The 20,052-nt window shown below is 37.0% G+C and overlaps 1 protein-coding gene across 9 annotated transcripts in view; it reads left to right on the forward strand.

Annotated features, from left to right (window-relative positions):
• Positions 1-20,052, forward strand: part of Ankib1 (ankyrin repeat and IBR domain containing 1) — a 131,683-nt gene that overhangs the window by 62,681 nt on the left and 48,950 nt on the right. For 8 of the 9 annotated variants that reach the window (XM_069996473.1, XM_069996476.1, XM_069996472.1 and 5 more), the window contains 2 exons: positions 4,791-5,091; positions 16,806-16,988. In XM_069996473.1, coding sequence (XP_069852574.1) covers positions 4,791-5,091; positions 16,806-16,988 — 484 coding nt within the window. Of the gene's footprint in view, positions 1-4,790; positions 5,092-16,805; positions 16,989-18,403; positions 18,530-20,052 lie in introns of those variants that run through there. The other variant, XM_069996478.1, reaches the window with a different exon arrangement.

Genomic DNA, 20,052 nt, shown 5'->3' on the forward strand with positions numbered 1-20,052 from the left:
TGAACATTTTTTCATATGCCTGTCGGCCATTTCTGTGTATTAATTGGAAAATGGTCTATTTGAGCTCTTTACTCATTTTAAGAATAATGTTATTTGTGGGTTGTTTTTTTTTATTGTTTTTTTTTTTTTTTTTTTTTTTTGCCAGTCATGGTGCCTGAACTCTGGGCCTGGGTACTGTCCCTCAGCTCTTCAGCTCAAGGCTAGTGCTCTACCACTTGAGCCACAGCACCACTTCCAGCTTTTTCTGCTTATGTGGTGCTGAGGAATCGAACCCAGGGCCTCATGCATGCAAGGCAAGCACTCTACCACTGAGCCACCTTCCCAGCCCCTATTTGTGGGTTTTTGTTGTTGAAAATTTTCTCCCATTTCACAGGCTCTCAGCAGTTTATTAAATTGCTTTAAAAATTAACTATTTTTAGTATTGTCTTGTACAATAAGGCTAAATAGAACTTCTTTCATCAGAATAGCATAACTAGTTATTTGTATTTTATGTAATATTATGGATTTTACTGGTTTTAACCTTACCTAACTTTCTATCAACTCTGGTTCATTTTGGTTTTTCCTTTTCTGTTTTTTATTTTCTCATGCTACCTCTCATGATCTGGAATTCCTACTTGCTACTTTTGTATAGACTCTTCCTGTTTGGCGAGATTCCTAATCTGTGACTTTAATTTTATACACAAAGACAGAAATACCTACTCAAAGGCCTTTTAAGCCAGATGATAAAGCATCAATTTGGAATGTCATTGATTTTTTTTAAGTCTCATCATTCCCTTTAGCTCTCTGCTAACTGCAATAACAGTCATCATTCTTTTCTCAGGCAGTATGATATAATAAAATCAATAGAATTCACAGGTCAACCTGAACCCAAGTGCCATTTATATTATATCACACCATACTGCTTCTTTTATAGGACCTAAATCCATACTTTCTGCTTAATTGTAGCAAAAAGTCTATGAACTTTGGAGCTATTGTGTTCTAAGTTGGCTATGTAATTCTTTGGTTGTATCATCTGCAAAATTAACTCCTTGCCTAGTTGGAAATAAGAATAAGAGGTGTGTGTTAGATTATGCATAATATATAAAGTCTTACTGGATGTCAGTGGTTTATGCCTGTAATCTTAGCTACTCAAGAGGCTGAGATCTAAGGATCACAAGTTAAAAACAGCCCAGGAAGAAAATTCTACAATATTTCATCTCTAGCTAAAAGCTGGTGTAGAGCTGTGTGCCCGTGGCTCATGCCTGTAATCCTATTTACTCAAGAAATTGAGATCTGAGGATCATGAAGCCAACCCAGGCAGGAAAATCCATGAAACTCTTTATCTCAATCATGAGCTGTGGCTTAAGTAGTAGAGCACTATGAGCACAAAAGCTCAGGAACAGAACTCAAGCCCAACAAAAAAGCTGGGCTAGAAGCATGGCTCAAGTGGTAGAGCACCAGCCTAGTGAGCAAGCTGAGCAAGCATGAGGCTCTGTGTTCAAACACTAGTACTAACAAAAAGTAGAAAATGAAATGTGTGTGCATGCATGCACGTATGCATGTACACATGTTTGTGTCTTTTATTAGGCATATGTTCACATCAAAAGTCCATACCTTTGAGGATTGGTTAAAAAGAACTTTCCAATTATTGTTTCCTGCCTTCCTTTCCTCCTTCCTTCCTCACTTATTTTAGGAGCAATTTTAAATGAATTGAAATTCAGGCATGTTCTCCACTCCTCTGTATGCAAACCCATAAACACAAGAACGTACTCTTGTTTTCTGTATAGTATGCCAAACTTCTAAAACAGTACCTAGCAAATAATTAATGCTTAATCTACATTTGTTGCTCAAAGAGGAGATTTTAAAGGAATGAAAGCTTGAATATATATTATTGACCCAAAAATAAGATTACTGTAAGAAATTGAGACTCTGAAAAAGAAGACTGATTTTGAAGGAAGTTCAGCTAAGTATGGGATGAGAAAGTGGCTTATGAGAAGTTAAACTATGCTGTCCATGATGGTACATATCTGCATTCCCAGCTATTAATAAGGTGGAGATGGGAGGATTATAGTTTGAGCCCAGCCAGGACAAAAACTGAAACCCTATCCCTAAAACAAGACATGCATGGAGTTTCATGCTTGTCTTGCAGTCCCAAGACTGGCCCAGCAAAAAAGAACCTGAGCCTCTCTGAAAATCAAACTAAAAGTAAAAAGAACCAGGATGTGGTTCAAGTGGTAGAATGCCTGTGTAGCAAAGTATGAGGCCTTGTGTTCAAACCTCCAGTAGCACCGAAAAGAAACAGAAAAAGTTAAAATGTAGAGGGGTAGAATAGATCAGTAATAGCATGCATGTGTGGTGTGCAGAAGACCCTAGTTTCAATTCTTGATGCTACAGAGAAACAAGAGCGCTGTTTTAAAAAAGGGGAGGAAGTGATACGGATGTCAGATGTCAAGTCACATAGGCTGACTGAGAACTAAGAATTACCATAAAGTATGTAGAAGCCCTTTAAAAGGAGCCATAATTCTTCCAATACTGCTTCTCATTTGTGTTCTGATTATACTTTAATTGCAAAGTATATTCATAATATACACTTCACATCATTAATTGGTAAATAGCTCTGAGTGTAGATGTACTTTTTGAATGTGTATGGAGAAGGAAATTAGTAAAAGACTGAAATTTGCTTCTGAAAAGGGTGCGATTTTTTTCATGTGTGTGCTGAAAACAAAATTGAATGGTATTAATGGGTTGTTATGAAATCCAAGGTAATAGAAAGGTCAGGGTAAAAATGAAACAGCAGTTATAGGTTTAGGACAAACATTAAAGCACTGGAAACATGGCTCAAATGATAAGAGCACCTGTCTTGAGAGAAAAAGCTGTGCAAGATCACAAGGCCCTGAGTTTAAGCCCCAGTAATAAAACAAGAAAAGAAATAATAGTTTTGGGGGAAACAGTGATGAAAAATGTATCTCTTAGGAAATCCTAGTGATAGAAGAATGCAAAAGTTTAGCATAGCAGTAAGAATAGAGTTATATTGAAGTGAGGAATGAATGTAGAAGTAGAGATAACAGATTGTAAACTGCTCACTGGAGAATTAACAGTGAAGGAATCTAAACTCATGAAGCCTTGGATGGAGTATTAGGGTCAAATGAAAGGGATAGGTATTTTGTTTTTTGTTTATTTACCGCAGGTTAATGTTTTCCTTAATGCACCTTCTTGTTAATCATCTTCTGAGCCTGTTATAAAAAAGATCTTACATGCAGGTAGTAGAAACAATAGCTACTGAATCTATTGCCCCTTGATCTTAGATCTCCAAGTTCCAAATATCATAGATTTAAAAATCTAATCTCAGCTGGCTGCTGAAGGCTCATGCCTGTAATCCTAACTACTCAGGAGGCTGAAGTCTGAGGATTGAGGTGTGAAGCTAGCCACACGGCAGAAACATCTGTGAGAAGCTTATCTCTAAACACCCCAAAAAAGCCAGAAGTGGAACTGTGGCTCAAATAGTAGAGAGTTGTCCTTGAGCAAAAGAGCAAAAGAAACTCAAGAAGATGTCCAGGCCCTGAGTTTAAGCCTCAGTACCAGCACGCACACGCGCGTGCACACACACACACACACACACACACACGTTCAAGCCCCGGACACGCACACACACACACACACACACACACGTTCAAGCCCCGGACACACACACACACACACACACACACACACACACACACACACACACGTAATCCCTGTAATGATGATGGTTCTGGGATGAGGTTGTGAGGTAGGTCCCTCAGAGAAAGGATTAGTGGTCTTATAAAACAGGCTCTAGAAAATTGTCTTGCAACTCCTACCATTTGAGAACACAACAGGCTCTTATAAGACATTGAATCGTGGTCTTCTAGCCTCTAGAACTGAGAAATCCATAATGGTGGTTGCATTCAGTGTGTAATCTCTATAATACTGTTATGTATTATGTAATATATTAATAAGTATATGTTATGTATGTGTGTGTGTGTATATATATATATATATATATATATATATATATATATATATATATCAGCTCAAACAATAAGCTACTTTGTAAATATATACTTTATTATTCCAAAGACCAGCTTGTTATGTTCAGGTAAAATTTTTCCTAGATTTAAAATTTAATGTCAGCCTTATGTTTTACTTGCTGTTTTTATATTCATTAGCACTGTCCTTATTAAACACACACACACACACACACACACACACACACACACACACACACACACACACACACACACACACACACACACACACACACACACACACACACACACACACGATAAACAGCAATAAGGCAAAAATACCTGCATAGAATGCTTACTGTTGGGGCTGGGAAGGTGGCTCAGTGGTAGAGCGCTTGCCTTGCATGCCTGAGGCCCTGGGTTCGATTCCTCAGCACCACATAAGCAAAAAGAAAAACCCAGAAGTGGCGCTGTGGCTCAAGTGGTAGAGTGCTAGCCTTGAGCTGAAGAGCTTGAGGCACAGTGCCCAGGCCCAGAGTTCAGGCCCCATGACTGGACCCCCCCAAAAAAAAAGAAAAAAGAAAAGAATGCTTAATGTGCCCTTAGACGATACATTATTGACATATTAATCTAACCTATATACTACCCTGTTTTACTTTATTTCTTTTCTCTCTCTTACCCCTTTTCTCTTAGCTTTCTTTTTTTCTCCTTCCTTTCCCTATGTTATTGTTCTCTTACAAGCAGTACTGGGGTAGAACTTATATTTTTTATCTGCTGTGTATTTCCTTATAGAAAAAATGTTTTCACCTTCCCTTTCCATTTTAGGACTTTTCTTTTTGGTAGAGATGGAAATCCTAATAAACGGAATGTGCACAATGAAACATCTATGCATTTGTTATGTATGGGACCTCAAATTATGATATCTGAAGGAGCCCTTCATCCTCGCTTAGCACGCCCTGTGGAAGATGATTTTAGAAGAGCAGATTGTCTGCAGATGATCTTAAGATGGAAAGGAGCAAAACTTGACCAAGGCGAATATGAGCGAGCAGCTATTGATGCTGTTGATAACAAAAAAAACACACCCCTTCACTATGCTGCTGCCTCAGGGATGAAAGCCTGTGTAGAGGTAAAATTTCTTCTTTGTTGCATTGTAAAATTTGTGTCTTAATGGTATATAACAATGGTTATTTTGCTTGTCCTAACAGTGTTTTAACTAGCCATTTTTAAAAGTCCCTTCCATCTTTCTCAAAGAAACAGGGACCTTTAAAAAGGCCCCTGTTTCTTAAAGTTTTTTGGGGGGTAAGAGAACTCACAACTTAATAGTCAGCCCTTGAAATAAAATGCAATCAAAATGCTGGGTTCTAGTGACTCATACCTGTAATCCTAGCTACTTAAAGAGGCTGAGATCTGAGGATCACAGTTCACAGCCAGCATGGGCAGGAAAGTCTGTGAGACTCTTAATCCCAATTAACCACCAGAAAATTGGAAGTGGAGCTGTGGCTCAGAGTGATAGGGCACAAAAGTTTAAGAGTGCCCAGGTCCTGAGTCTAAACTCAGAAGCAAAACTCAGACAAAAACAAAAAGCAATTAAGAGATTGCTTTCGTCTTCTTCTTCTTCTTCATCTTCGTCTTCCCCTTCCTCTTCTCCTCCTCTTCTCCTCCTCCTCCCCCTCCTCTTCTTCCTCCCCCCCCCCCACAACCCCCTGGTTTTGGGTTTTGAACTCTGGGCCTGGGCACTGTCCCTCAGTTTCCGAAAACATACTCAGTCTTCTTCTGTACCCTTCCCTGTACCCTTCCCTCTCTTAACTGAACTTTAGATTATTGTCTCTCTTTCTCCCTCCTTTTCTCCTTCCCTTTTCTATATCTTTGTAGCAGCAATAAATTAATACCACTCATTGAAAGTATGGAAGTCTTCATTATCACCTCTTTGGCACTCAATATTAAATACCGCTTTGTATTGAATCTTCATGTTGGTATCTAATTTTCAGAGCTTCCTTAAATGGAAAGTCTGGAGTTTCACAAATGAATATTTTAGAATTATTTGTGAGAAGATAGTTATGCAGAGATGAATAGACCGAAATTGTTTAAAAGTTAGAAATGTTATATGACAACATTTATTAAGGATAAACTAAATAATGTCTATCCAATTCTGATTTTTTTTTTTTTGTCATGGGGTTGAACTCTGGGCCTGTGCACTGTCCCTGAGCTCTTTAGCTCAAGGCAAGCACTCTACCACTTGAGCCACAGTGCCACTTCCAGTTTTCTTGTGGTTAATTGGAGATAAGAGTCTCATGGACTTTCCTGCCCCGGGTTGCTTTGAACTGTGATCTGTAGATCTCAGCCTTCTTGAGTAGCTAGGATTATAGTCATGAGCCACCTGCACCAAGCCAAATTCTGATTTTTTTTATATACAAAACAATTATTCAGAAATTAGCAAAGTTTTCTGTGAATGCCTAGATAGTGAATATTGTAGGCAACTCTGCCATTGTAACCTGAAAGTCATCATGGACAATAAGTAAACAAAGCAGAGCACTGTCCTAATAAGACTTCATTTATTGACATTACCATTAAATTTTCACATATCATCAAGTGTATCTTTGTTTTTTTTCAGTTGTGTAAAAATATAAAAACAGTTTGTAGTTCATGGCTGTCCAATGAAGCAATCAACAGACTGGATTTGGCCCGTGGGCCTCATGATAGAAACCCTTCTCTCCCATGTAATGCAGATAATAGGAAAGGAAAGGAAAGGAAGGATTACTTGACACTTGAAATGCTTGTTTTCAATATGTAGAATGCCATTGTTAATATGTAAGAAGATCTATCTTTTAATTACACAAAGGCCTTATTTGAATACTGTTTGTGTGCCCAGCACACAAAAATAAAACTTCATTAGAACATAAGATTTCCAAGAATTTAACATAAACACAAACACAATCACACACACATACACACACATACAGTAACTTAATTGCTGAGAAGTTTTGTATTCTCCTTTAGAATTGAAATGAACTTTGGAGAGAGGAAAGGAGGTTTGTTTGTTAATATGATCCAATCAAAAGTGCAGTTATGCTTTACCTTTTCATGTTCCTAAATGAATTCTAGTCATTAGGCTGTATCTTTTGCTTTAGGTAGCCTGCAATAATGATTCAGTAAATGATGTGGCAAAAGTTTTTGGTTTTGATAGTGTTCTATGTCAAAAACCTTAAAAAAATTATACTAATCTATTTGCTGTATACCTCATTTGCTTATTCAAAGCACTAAGTGTAACTGCTTAATATCACATCAAATAGAGGTCACTAGAAAACCAAAGGTGTAAGTCCTACTTTTTCCTTTACAGCCACAGAGCCTGTTTGACACTTTGGCAGCTACTAGAGGATTTCACACTTCATGGAAAAGCCATAAAAGCAATTTCACAGATAAAACTGAAGAGTCTACCTAATTATATTGTGTTTCTAGCACCTAGAGTTTAAAAATAGAAAAGAATACAGGAACTGTAGTTCAGCTCAACAATAGAGTAATTCCTGTCTAGGCCTCAGTTTTCTAATTTTTAACCCAAAGTTATAATCCCATTACTATTCCAGTAATGAGATGCATGCTAATGGTGATATTAATACAATGGCTATAAAAAGTTTTAATACATTTTGGAGGGTTCATAAGTAGTAGTAAGATTTAAATGTATAAGGTTTACTTTATTCCTAAGTAGGTAAGTACTCATATGGTTTTAAGATCTGTAGCATCAGTAATTCCTATGAACTTGTTGAATACAAATTTTTGGTACCATGAGCTTGTAGATTCCAAAGCGAAATCTCTAGGAGTAAATTCCAAGGACATTTTGTCACGTGATCAAAAGGACTCCGGTAATCCTTTTAAATGACAGTATTTGAGAAGCACTATTCTAGTCTCAAGCTTATGCAGCTTGAAGTCTTTTTCTTTTTAGGAGGAATAATAAGACAGGTTGCTTAAAAGGAAGACAGAGGTCACACCAAGTAGAAACTACAAAGTGCTAGAGTCTAGGACTTAGTGGTTTCTTTTTCAGAAAATCAAACCATTGAACAATTTTGATTGTTATAAAAGCAAATATAGAAATATTAGCTAATAGGATGTTGTATGGCTTTGAATAGGATACTGCTACAGGAATGCTTCTTGTTGCTTCAAGGATTGTGCTCATAAAAAAAATAAAAAATTTTTAAAAAATGAATTAAAAAGTACTTTGAGGTTACTGATTCTATAACACCTAAGGTATTGAGGGAACTGGTTGAAAGTACAGCCTCTACATCAGATCAACTGGATATGAATCTGTAGTTTAATAAAATCCCAGTCTCAATCATGTTCATAGTTAAGACTGAGAATCACTAAGACCATAGTCTGTGGGCCTTCTGCATTGAAATCACCTATAAAAGTTTTACACACTTTTTAAAGTACCTACTTCAAATATACCTAATATTGCTACTAATATTACTATCAGTATTACTATTGCTGCAATCTTTAAGCTACTCAGATGATGCTTATGTAATTTGAAAACTTTGTGCTGAACAAAAATTATTTTTTGTTCAATACAATTCAATTAAAATCTTTGAAAATGAACCACACCTTAGTGTGGTATAAACTCAAGTTTATAGCCAAGGGGAAGTGGTAGGAGTTAAATATTATTGCGCTAATTCATTCTGGATTTGTGTAGGGTTAGTAGTAATGGTAAAGAATGAAGCAGATATTAGGGACATCATAAAGAACAACTAGCATTGAGTGACAATAAAAAAACATGCCCATGTAATTGTAACCCTCTGTACGGTATTTTCACAATTAAAAAAAAAAAAAAAAAAAGCAAGGGAGAGATAAACCTAAAATGGTGGAGGCTTTAAAATGGCAGTTTTGACAATGAGCTGTGTTTGATAGTTTCCTCTCTCTGATTTTTCCACATTTTCTATCATTGTTCTTTTTTTTTGGGGGGGGGGCGGTCAGTCATGGGGCCTGAACTCTGGACCTGGACACTGTCCTTCAGCTCTTCAGCGCAAGGCTAGCGCTCTACCACTAGAGCCACAGCACCACTTCCGGCTTTTTCTGCTTATGTAGTGCTGAGGAATCAAACCCAGGGCCTCATACAGGCGAGCCAAGCACTCTGCCACTGAGTCACCTTCCCAGCCCTCATTGTTCTTGTATATATATATATATAACTAGAATAAAATAATTGAACTTTATTTTTAAATAAAATGAGCATCTATTTTTTAAAACCTGAACAACTTGGAAGCCAAACTATTATCAGACATTGGAAAAGTGAGATGAGGTGGAAGAATTAGTTTAAAGAAAGGAACATATGTATCAAGTTTTTATTTAGAAGGTTAGAGATTAAAGTCTTAGATTGTCTATATGAAATAATAGGCAGTTTGGCTAGATGATAGGCAGATAGGCTTTTGTACTTGGGAAATAAAGCATATAGATTTGAGATTGGGTGTCATCTACAGAATTGATAAGTAAAAGCAAGATAATATATGAGATATCAAGAAAAACTTGAAGTTATAAATAAAATAGTGTTCAACTCACAACATCAATTTAGAGATTGCCTAATGTTTGAAGAGGGTAAAAATAAGAAGGAACATGAAGATAATGGGGAAAAAAACAGGGCCAAAATGATACAGTGCCACGGATGCCAGGAGGAGAATTTTGAGAAAGAGAGAAAGTCAGGCATGATGCAGAAAGGAAAAAACATTAGAGGACCAAGGAAGACTGGTTGATTTGACCTTCATAATTAATGTTAGTGACTTTCAGGAATATTGTTCTCTAAAACAATCAGGTACAAGTCACATTGCTGGGAATGAATGAGGAAGTAGAGAGACAGGAAGTTATCACTTAACAACTTGAGAAATTAGGCTAGGAAAGAAAGTACAGTCACATGTCAGTGATTGGGGCATCTTAAGAGAAGTTTGTCATTAGGTGTTTACAGTATTGTGTAAACATCATAGTATACTATAATGTAAACAGAACTTACCATACACCTAGTGTATATAATTGCATGGGCTGGAATCACCACCAGCTGGAATAATGCATTGCTTTATGACTTTAAATAGCCACAATAAATTCAAGCAAGAGAAAATTCTCAACTCCATTATAGGCTTAAGTACTTCTTTCATATATGTACACTCAAATATTGCCTAAGACTATAGTAAGAAAGAAACTGGCAGGAAAGCAGTATTAAACTAAAGCCCCAGTGCCAAGAACTAGTAGAGTGAAAATGGGAGATAATGAAAGCAATGGAGTGGGCAAGGTTATACAGAATACACAGATTAAGCCAGGGGCCAATGACTCACGCCAGTAATCCTAGCTACTCAGGAGGCTGAGATCTGAGGATCACCACGTTTTGAAGCCAGCCCAGGCAGAAAAGTCTGTGAGACTCCTTTTTTTTTTTTTTTTGCCAGTCATGGTGCCTGAACTCTGGGCCTGGGCACTGTCCCTCAGCTCTTCAGCTCAAGGCTAGTGCTCTACCACTTGAGCCACAGTGCCACTTCCAGCTTTTTTCTGCTTATGTGGTGCTGAGGAATTGAACCCAGGGTCTCATGCATGCAAGGCAAGCGCTCTACCACTGAGCCACCTTCCCAGCCCCAGACTGTGAGACTCTATCTCCAGTCAATCACAGAAAAAGCCGAAAGTGGTGCTGTGGCTCAAGTGGTAGTGCTAGCCTTGAGCAAAATAAGCTTAGAGACACTGTGCAGGCCCTGGGTTGAAGGCTTAGGACCAGCAAAAAAAGAAAATACACAGATTGAAGAAATGGTAATGTGAAGACCAATAAAGGTTTTAGGAACTATTTTGTTTTATACTTTTTCTCAAGATATGTAAGTGTCAAGTCTCATTTTATAGACAGATATTTATAAATTGATATGTGAAGCAGTTAAACAATTTACTTAGAATCACTGACCATTTACATTATAGATCAAAACTATGGGGCTGCATTTGTCTTGAATATTATTGGTCATGCCTCTTCCTCTGGAATTGTTTATGGAAAGAAGGGCAGAATAGAAGAGCAGATGTGTTCATGGAAATAATTTTGACATGAACTTTTTCTTCTAAAATAGAACATTTTATGTACCTCCAAAAGCTTGAAATTTGCTAAAAACTACATATGAATAAAATATTTAGTCTTTCTGTTCAGGATTGGTTCCTTAGCTTATTTGAGAGTGAGGAAAATGACAGTTGGGGTGCTTTGGTTGAAGCATTTTATAATGACCATCTGTAACTCATTATGTCAAAGTAAAACAACTATATGCAGCAACACTTTCCAGGTTATCTCCACCTAATACATCTTTCACTTACTGGTGTTCCTCACATCAAGCTCCACAGGTCAGCAACTGAAATACTTTTTGGTATTTTATCCTCCAATGTCAGACAACACTATCCTTAGATAGTTTCTGTGCCGAAGGTAGCATACAAGATTTTCTTCACAAAGGCAAATGCTACAATTAGTGGCTTCTTCCATCATTGTTTGAAGTTTCCTGCAGATACCAATTGCAGCAATAAGATATATAAGCCTTTGTGGGTCCCTACCCACTTCAGTCAAAATCATTTGATGACTTCTTGCAAGGCAGATTGTCAAACTCACTAGGTTTTAACAATAGTTACTAGTGACTTAATTCCCCAGTGAATGAAGTCTACACTTCTACATATCTTTTTAAGGAGATGTTCTTTACCAAGTTTTTGTTAAAGCACAACTTCTAAAGTTTTATTGTCTTTGAATTTTGTTAAGGAAGACTATGGCATTAAGATAATTTGTTGTAGCCAGGTGTAGCTGGGTCACACCTCCTGTAATCCTGGCTACTGAGAAGGCAGAGATCTGAGAATTGCATTTCAAAGCCAGTCTGGGCAGAAGAGTCTGTGAGCCTCTTAATCTCAAATAAACTGCTCAGAAAAACCTGGAATTACATTGAGTACATTGAGGCTCAGGGACAGCACTCAGGCCTTACGTTTAAGCCCCAGAACTGGAAAAAATAAAAAGTTAATTTGTCTGGTTGACTAACATCTGTTCGGTAGTAATATACTGTGAGAATAAATCAAATCTTTATTTTAAAACCTATCTCAGTATTTATTTTAGAAATTGTGTTATATACCAGGTATCCATGCCTTACACCTATAATCCTAGCTACTCAGCAGACAGAGCTAAGGATCTCAGTTCCAAGCCAGCCCAGCAGCAAAGTCCATGAGACTCTAATCTCCAAAATACTACCAGAAAAAAAGCCAGAAGTAGAGCTGTGGCTTAAGTGGTAGAGTACTGGATTTGAAGAGAAGCTCAAGGACAGCACCTAGGCCTTGTTCAAGCCCCAGGACTGGGACAAAAATAAAGAGAGGGATGGAGGGAGAGAAAGAGAAAAGGAAGGAAGGAGAGAGAGAGAGAGAGAAAAGAAAGAAAAAAAGAAAGGAAAGAGAGAGAAGAAAGAAAGGAAAGAAAGGAAGGAAGGAGAGCAAAATCAACTTTCCTAGTCCTAAGACAATCAGGAGCAACTACTTTACTTTGTATTTAGATATTAGATAATTAAAACTTGTAATGCATCTTACTGCAGTTACAATAAGTATGTGGACTTTCTACAAGTCTCAGTATTGTCAAGATTATGTAATATACATATATCAGTTTCCACAGCTACATTGGTTGGGCTCTATTATTGTTTCTCAAATGTGTATGTGCTTAAGAATCTCCAGAACACCAGAATCAAATTCTGATTTAGAGATCTGGACTGTGAAGGGGTTGGATTGTCAAGCTTAGATTTTGTGTTTCTAACGAACTAGGAGGTTAGATACGACTGGTTCCCCAGACACCATGACTAAAGGTTATACTGTAAGTGGTAAATACCATCAAATATAACCCTGCCCTCTGATTCTAGAAGTGGCTTCAACAATGATTGCTTAACTCAATCCTCAGCAGACATTTTTCTATAAAAGATCAGACTGTACTTTGTAGTTGTAAGTCTATATTTCAAATTTTTGTTTGCTTGCTTGTTTTTACAACTTAAAAAAAAATAAACCTTTCTAGTTCTGAGCAAGAAGCTGAAGATACTGAGCACCAGTAGCTTATTATACCTATAATCCTAGGATGGAGGTTTAAAGCCAGCCTGGGCAGAAAAGTTTATATGTGAAACTTATTTCCAATTAACAACCAAAAAAAAGCCAGAAGTGGAGCTGTGGCTCAAGTGGTTGGGTACTAACTTTGAGCCAAAAAAAAAGCTCGGGGACAGTGCCTAGGCCCCCCCCCCTTTTTTTTTGTTGGTCATGGGGCCTGAACTTCTGGTTTTCTGGTAGGTTATTGGAGGTAAGAGTCTCATGGAGTTTCTTGCCCGGGCTGGCTTTGAACTGTGATCCTCATATCTCAGCCTCCTGAGTAGCTAGGATTACAGGCATGAGCCACTGGTGCCCGGCTTCCAGGTCCATTTTAAGCCCCAAGACTAGGAAAAAGAAATATGAAGACAAACCTTCTTAGCTTATCAAGTTAGCTCCTTCCTCCCTTGCCTGGGATTGTTACATATCTTGGGTTGTTTTGTTTGTTTGTTTGTTTGTTTGTTTTTGCCAGTCCTGGGGCTTGAACTCAAGCTCTGAGCACTGTCCCTGAGCTTCTTTTGCTCAAGGCTAGCACTCTACCACTTGAGCCACAGCACCCCTTCCAGCTTTTTCTGTTCATGTGGTACTGAGGAATTGAACCCAGGGTTTCATGTGTGCTAAGCAATCACTCTACCACTAAGCCACATGGCCAGCCACATACCTTGTTTTGTCGTGACTTTTGTTGTTGTTGTGGAAGCTTGAACTCAGGGACTGCATTCTGTCCCTTAGCTTCTTTATTCAAGGGAAGTGCTCTGCCACTTAAGCCATACCTCCATGTCTTTTTTACAGTATTTTTATTGTTGGATGGGCATTTATAATGTTTCATTCATAGACCTAAAAGGAGACCTGTCAGTTTATAAAAGAAATATATAAAAATCTTTTAACATAGAGACACCATATACTAGAGACAGTGGCATCCTCTAAGCATCACAGTTGGCAGTGTCTTCTATGGGGGTGATGCAGGGAGGCCATTTGACACCCACCAAGCTTCCATTTTTCCATCCAGATACAGTTGCACTCCAGATGATATGGTACAGTACAGTGATACCAAAGGTATAGAAATCATCCTAAAGCTTTTTATTTGTGTCTGTTTTTATTTTTTTTAAGAAAACCAGAAAATATAGCAAAAATTTAATAGAATAAAACTTAAAAATGGGCTCTATATCTGGTTTTTTGATCGTTAATTAGAGATAATCTCAGGGATAGCTGGGCATTGGTCGCTCATGCCTGTAATCCTAACTACTCAGGAGGCTGAGATTTGAGGGTCATAGTTCAAAGCCAGCCTGGGCAGGAAACTCTCTGAGACTTTTATCTCCAATAAACTACTCAAAAAATCAGAAAGTGGTGCTGTGGAAAGTGGTAGAGCACTCACTTAGAGCAAAAGAAGTTCAGGGACAGTGTTCAGGTCCGGAGTTCAAGCCCCAGGATTGGCATAAAAAAGAATCTCATGGACTTTACTACCCAGACTGGCTTTGAACCAAAATCATCATATTTCAGCCTCCTGAGTAGCTAAGGCATGAGCAATTAGTATCTAGCTTATCTTGACTTTTGAGGTAATGTTGGAGAATCTTAAGAATTCTAGTCCCAGTGAACTTAAATCTGTGTTTGTTGATAGACAAGAAGATAAAATTACTTGGTAGAAATGAAAAAATACTGCCATTTTGATTACCACTCATACAGAATGCAAACTTCTAAAAAGTATTCATGTTTTTGCCATGAAGATTGCCTTGGCAGAACTTTAAGATGTATTTGGCCTTTTTTTTTTTTTTTTTTTTTTGATCGGTCGTGGGGCTTGAACTCTGGACTTGGGCGCTGTCCCTCAGCTCTTCAGCTCAAGGCGAGTGCTCTGCCACTTGAGCCACAGTGCCACTTCTGATTTTCTAGTGGTTTTTTTGGAGATAAGAGTCTCACGGACTTTCATGCCCAGGCTGGCTTTGAACCCATTCTCAGATCTCAGCCTCCTGAGTAGCTAGAATTACAGGCATGAGCCACCGGCGCCCAGCTGTATTTGGCTTTTTTAGTTTAATCAGATAAGCCTGCACTAACTATATGAATCAGCACAATATCTAAGCATGGTTAAAATTTGACCACACTTGTGTCTGAATTCACACCTGCTGCTTATTAACTAAGTAACTTCAGTCAAGTTCCTTAACTTTTCTGAGATAATAGTACCTCTACTACACAAAAGTATTAATATTGCACAATGCATGTTACTTAGAAAACAACATGTGGTGACTATATAGTATTATAATACTATATTACTAAGAGTATGACTGAATTCTATGAAAGAATCTTCATGACTAATGGTTAGATTGTCCTTCAGAATGATCCTAGAACGTGTCTTTCAAAGGCATCAATGTCATTCTTAATGTTTCTGCAAACACTATAGGAAATCATGAATCTACCACCCTTAAAGACAACATATTTAACTTTTGTAAACCCACAAAAATTTAAGTAGTGAATGATTCCTCACATTATTTAACATATTTTTTAAAATAGGGTTTCTTTGTACCAAATAGAGATTATACAGTAGGATATCTTCCCAATTTACTCTCATCATTTATTTTGAGACTATTGAAAACAGCTTTACTTCAGTGACTTGTTTATACTATTTTAATTCCACGGTTTCACAGATAATTAATAATACAAGTGAAAATTTTTGTTTGCCCTGCCAGGACATCCAAGTTTTAGTGTTTTTGTTTTTTTTTTGGTACGGTCATGGGGCCTGAACTCTGGGCCTAGGCGCTGTCCCTGCACTCTTCAGCTCAAGGCTAGCACTCTACCACTTGAGCCACAGTGCCACTTCCGGCTTTTTTATTTTTTCTGCTTATGTGGTGCTGAGGAATCGAACCCAGGGCCTCATGCATGCAATACAAGCACTCTACCACTGAGCCACCTTCCCAGCCCCAAAGTTTTAGTGTTAAAAGTAACCATGTCAACATTGTTTTTCTTGTTTAAGAATTATAGGGTGGTCACAAGTATACATAAACGTATTGAAATATGATTAATTTAGGAGAGAACTCAAGTAGTATAATTCCTTAGAGGGAAAATCATAGTTCAACAAAATAATAACCAGGAAAGCAGTATTTGAAAGGGAAGAGGTGAGACCAAAAGGATGAGAAGTAGATAAATGAAGAAAATGAGGGAGAATGCAGCCCAAAATTCAATGTATATCCTTCAACATTTAAGAAAAGTGAGAGTTGTGTTGGGGCAAGGGATTGGTGAGACTGTTTAAAGGGGTGATATTGATCAATGCTCACTGTGTTCATGAACTGCTCTGTTGAATGGCAACCTACTTGTATAACTACTTATTTCAAGATAATAAAAAATATTAAAAAATTAAGGGGTGGATGTGATAATACGTGCCTGTAATACTAGTATTCAGGTGGCTATGACAGGGTGATTACAAATTCAAGGCTAGTTTGTGTTAATTTATCAAAAAAAAGTTACAGAAATTATAAAAAAATATAACTTTAAGGCAATGAATAACTGTAAATCTTTATTTGGAGGATGTCAGAATTCTTAAGAATTTCAATTTAAACCTTAAGAACTGTTATTTTTGTTTTTATAAAGGAATTTAGTATTAAAGATGAATTGTTAATTTTAACAGTCAGAAGCTACTACTGTACCATTTATCATTTAAAATAGAGTATACATATATTTATATTGTATTTAATACCAATACTAATATGTTTCAATTTTTAAATGTGTGGTATGAAAAAAAAATAATCTCTGGTTGCAAGCTTTTGAGAAAAAAAACTCTCTTAGCTTTTAGTAAAACATGGAGGAGACTTGTTTGCTGAGAATGAAAATAAAGATACTCCTTGTGATTGTGCGGAGAAGCAACACCACAAAGATCTGGCCCTCAATCTGGAATCTCAGATGGTATTTTCACGGGACCCTGACGCTGAAGAAATAGAAGCTGAATATGCTGCATTAGACAAACGAGAGGTGAGGTAACTTTCGAAAATAATTAGATAGATGTAATAATTTTGTATTTTACATTAAATTTTATGTATTCTTAAAACTCAGTTTGTATGGTCATCTTATCCATATACTTAATATCTTGTTATTTTCATAGCACTAAGTATAAAAATACATCTAGAAAACTTGAGAGTAAGCTGGGCATTGATGGCTCACACCTGTAATCCTAGTTACTCAGAAGGTTGAGATCTTAGGATCGCAGTTCAAAGCCAGTCTGGGCAGGAAAGTCCATGAGATGCTTATCTCCAATTAACCACCAGAAAGCTGGAACTTAACACTGTGGCTCAAGTGGTAGAGTATTCTCCTTGAGCTGAAGAGCTCAGGGACAGCATCCAGGCCCAGAGTTCAAGCCCAATGACTGACAAAATGAAAAAAGAAAAAGAAAACCTGAAGGTAGCGTATTTTCTGTAACATGTGAATGTATTTATAGTTTTAACACATATAGTGATACAAATATGTGATATAACTGCTCTTCTTCCTGTTCATCCTTTTCTCCATATCTTTTAGGTTGTTCTTATAATAAACATGTTTTTTGTAATACTCATCTAAAACAAAAAAGTAACTGAAAATCCACCTCTGACCATTCATTTTCCATCTTTGTGTCCCCTTTATTATATCCCCATATCTTTATAGAAGAGAAATCAAACAAGCATTATCAGTACCTGCCAATTCTTCACTCTTCATTCTTAGTCATTACCTTATCACTTCCTTTCTACTAAGATGAAACTACACTTGGTATGTACTTAAATGTAGCCAAATTCAGTAGGTCTACTTCTCTCTTCATCTTAACTTGAATTCTCAGCAGTACTTGGCACACTTGACCACTCTCTTCCTGGGGAAACATTTTTCCCTTGGCTTCACTTATGGTATTCTCTTTTGCCATCCCTGTCTCAATAAACATTTCTTCTATCCACTGAGTTGCTCAAGCATAAATACAGATGACATCCTTTTATTCTTCACATCTCCTTAACCATTACATCCTAACAGTTCAGGAAATTCTGTTGATTTTACTTCCCAAAAACATAACCTAACTCTGTTTATCCCAATCTGCTAACTCCCAGACTCTCATCATGCTACTTCTAATTTGAACTATGTAGATTATCCTTAAATGAAGAAATTATACTGCAAAGAATGTTTTTTTCCCCAAAATAATTCTGATCCTGTTTAGTGTTAAATTGTTAGAGAGAGAGAGAGAGAGAGAGAGAGAGAGAGAGAGTGTGTGTGTGTGTGTGTGTGTGTGTGTGTGTATGATATTGTTTCTTTATTTTTGAATTCTTAGCAATTGTGGGCTCTGACATTTCACATAATGGCTCAAATAACTTTACCTTTTTGTTTCTTATTTTTTTTTTAATTCCATGTTTTATTCGGACTTGTTTATTCAGTTTGAGTACACATGGAAATAGTGGAAAATGCCTGAGCATTTTGCCAACCTACCCTTCAACACTGACATTGAATCCATAAAGGACTTTGAATGGTACTTGTACCCCTCAACTATTTTAATAAGGAAAGTAAGTCAAAATATTTGAATAACTTGTCAGGATAAAAATGAGCTAAACTTTTTTTGTTGGTTGTGAGGCTTGAACTCTGTGCCTGGGCTGAGCAATTTAGCTCAAGGAGAATGCTTTACCACTTGAGCCACAACACCACTTCCAGTTTTCTGGTGGTTCATTGGAAATAAGAGTCTTATGGACTTTCCTGCCCAGGTTGACTTTGAACCGTGATCCTCAGATCTCAGCCCCCTGAGTAGCTAGGATTACAAGTGTGAGTCACCTATGTCTGGCTGAACTTTATTTTTAAGACTTTAAACTCAAGCATCTTTTGTTTGGCACATTGTTTAACTCTTACCAATCCATTATTTTGAGCCAAACACAAATTATTACTATGGTGTTGTCATTTAGCAGAAAGAGAATTAATTTAAAAATAACATTTCAGAAAAAATATTAATGATTGCATTGAAAACTTTCATGATTATGCATTTAGTTTTTCCTAAAAATGTCTTAATTTAATTCATAATTAAAACATAATAGAACTTGGCAGAGAAGAGAAAAGCAATTAATAATTATTGGAACTCATTTACAGATTTTAGTTTAAATGAATTTATAACTATAATAAAGTTACATTAAATTTTATGAAGTTAAGAACAGTTCGGTTACTTGTTATGTACAAAACAACTACTGAGTAAAGGAAAAAAAGATTAAAATGATTATTTGAGTATAGTGTTTATGCATATTTGCTTTGATATTATTTTTCTATTTTTATGTAATTCCTGAAATTTATAATGAATATTTATTTTTAAAATACATTTCATCTTTCATGACTTTATTCCCTAAATTTTAGTAGTTTCTTTTTTTTTTTTTGGTCCGGTCATGGGGCCTGAACTCTGGGCCTGGGCACTGTCCCTCAGCTCTTCAGCTTAAGGCTAGCACTCTACCACTTGAGCCACAGCACCACTTCCAGCTTTTTACTTTTTGTTTATGTGGTGCTGAGGAATCGAACCCAGGGCCTCGAGCATGCAAGGCAAGTGCTCTACCACTGAGCCACCTTCCCAGCCCTTTTAGTAGTTTCTTATGTCAGACTTAATCACATTTACATACCAACTTTTTAAAATCACTGAAGTCATATTAAATATTGAGTTCTACCAAAATATTTTTGACTTAATAAAACATAACCATATCTCTCAAATCAGAACATATAATCTATATATTATGATTACTCGCTTATTGATGAGCATTAATAAATCAGGGTTGTTGTTTTTTTAACCTGTACAGCTTGAGTTGTTTTTTTTTTTTTTGTTTTTTGGGTGTTTTTTTTGGCTGTGAGGCCTGAACTCTGGGCTTAGGTGCTGTCCCTCAGCTCTTCAGCTCAAGGCTAGTACTCTACCACGTGAGTCACAGCGCCACTTCCAGTTTTTTCTGCTTATGTGGTGCTGAGGAATCGAACCCAGGGCATGCAAGACAAGCACTCTACCACTGAGCCACCTTCCCAGCCCCGAATTTTTATTCCATTAATAATCTGAACAGTTAGAACCTTC

This window comes from Dipodomys merriami, unplaced genomic scaffold (genome assembly GCF_024711535.1).
Source record: "Dipodomys merriami isolate MVZ:Mamm:240054 unplaced genomic scaffold, mDipMer1.0.p SCAF_5, whole genome shotgun sequence".
In the NCBI taxonomy this organism is placed as follows: Eukaryota; Metazoa; Chordata; class Mammalia; order Rodentia; family Heteromyidae; genus Dipodomys; species Dipodomys merriami.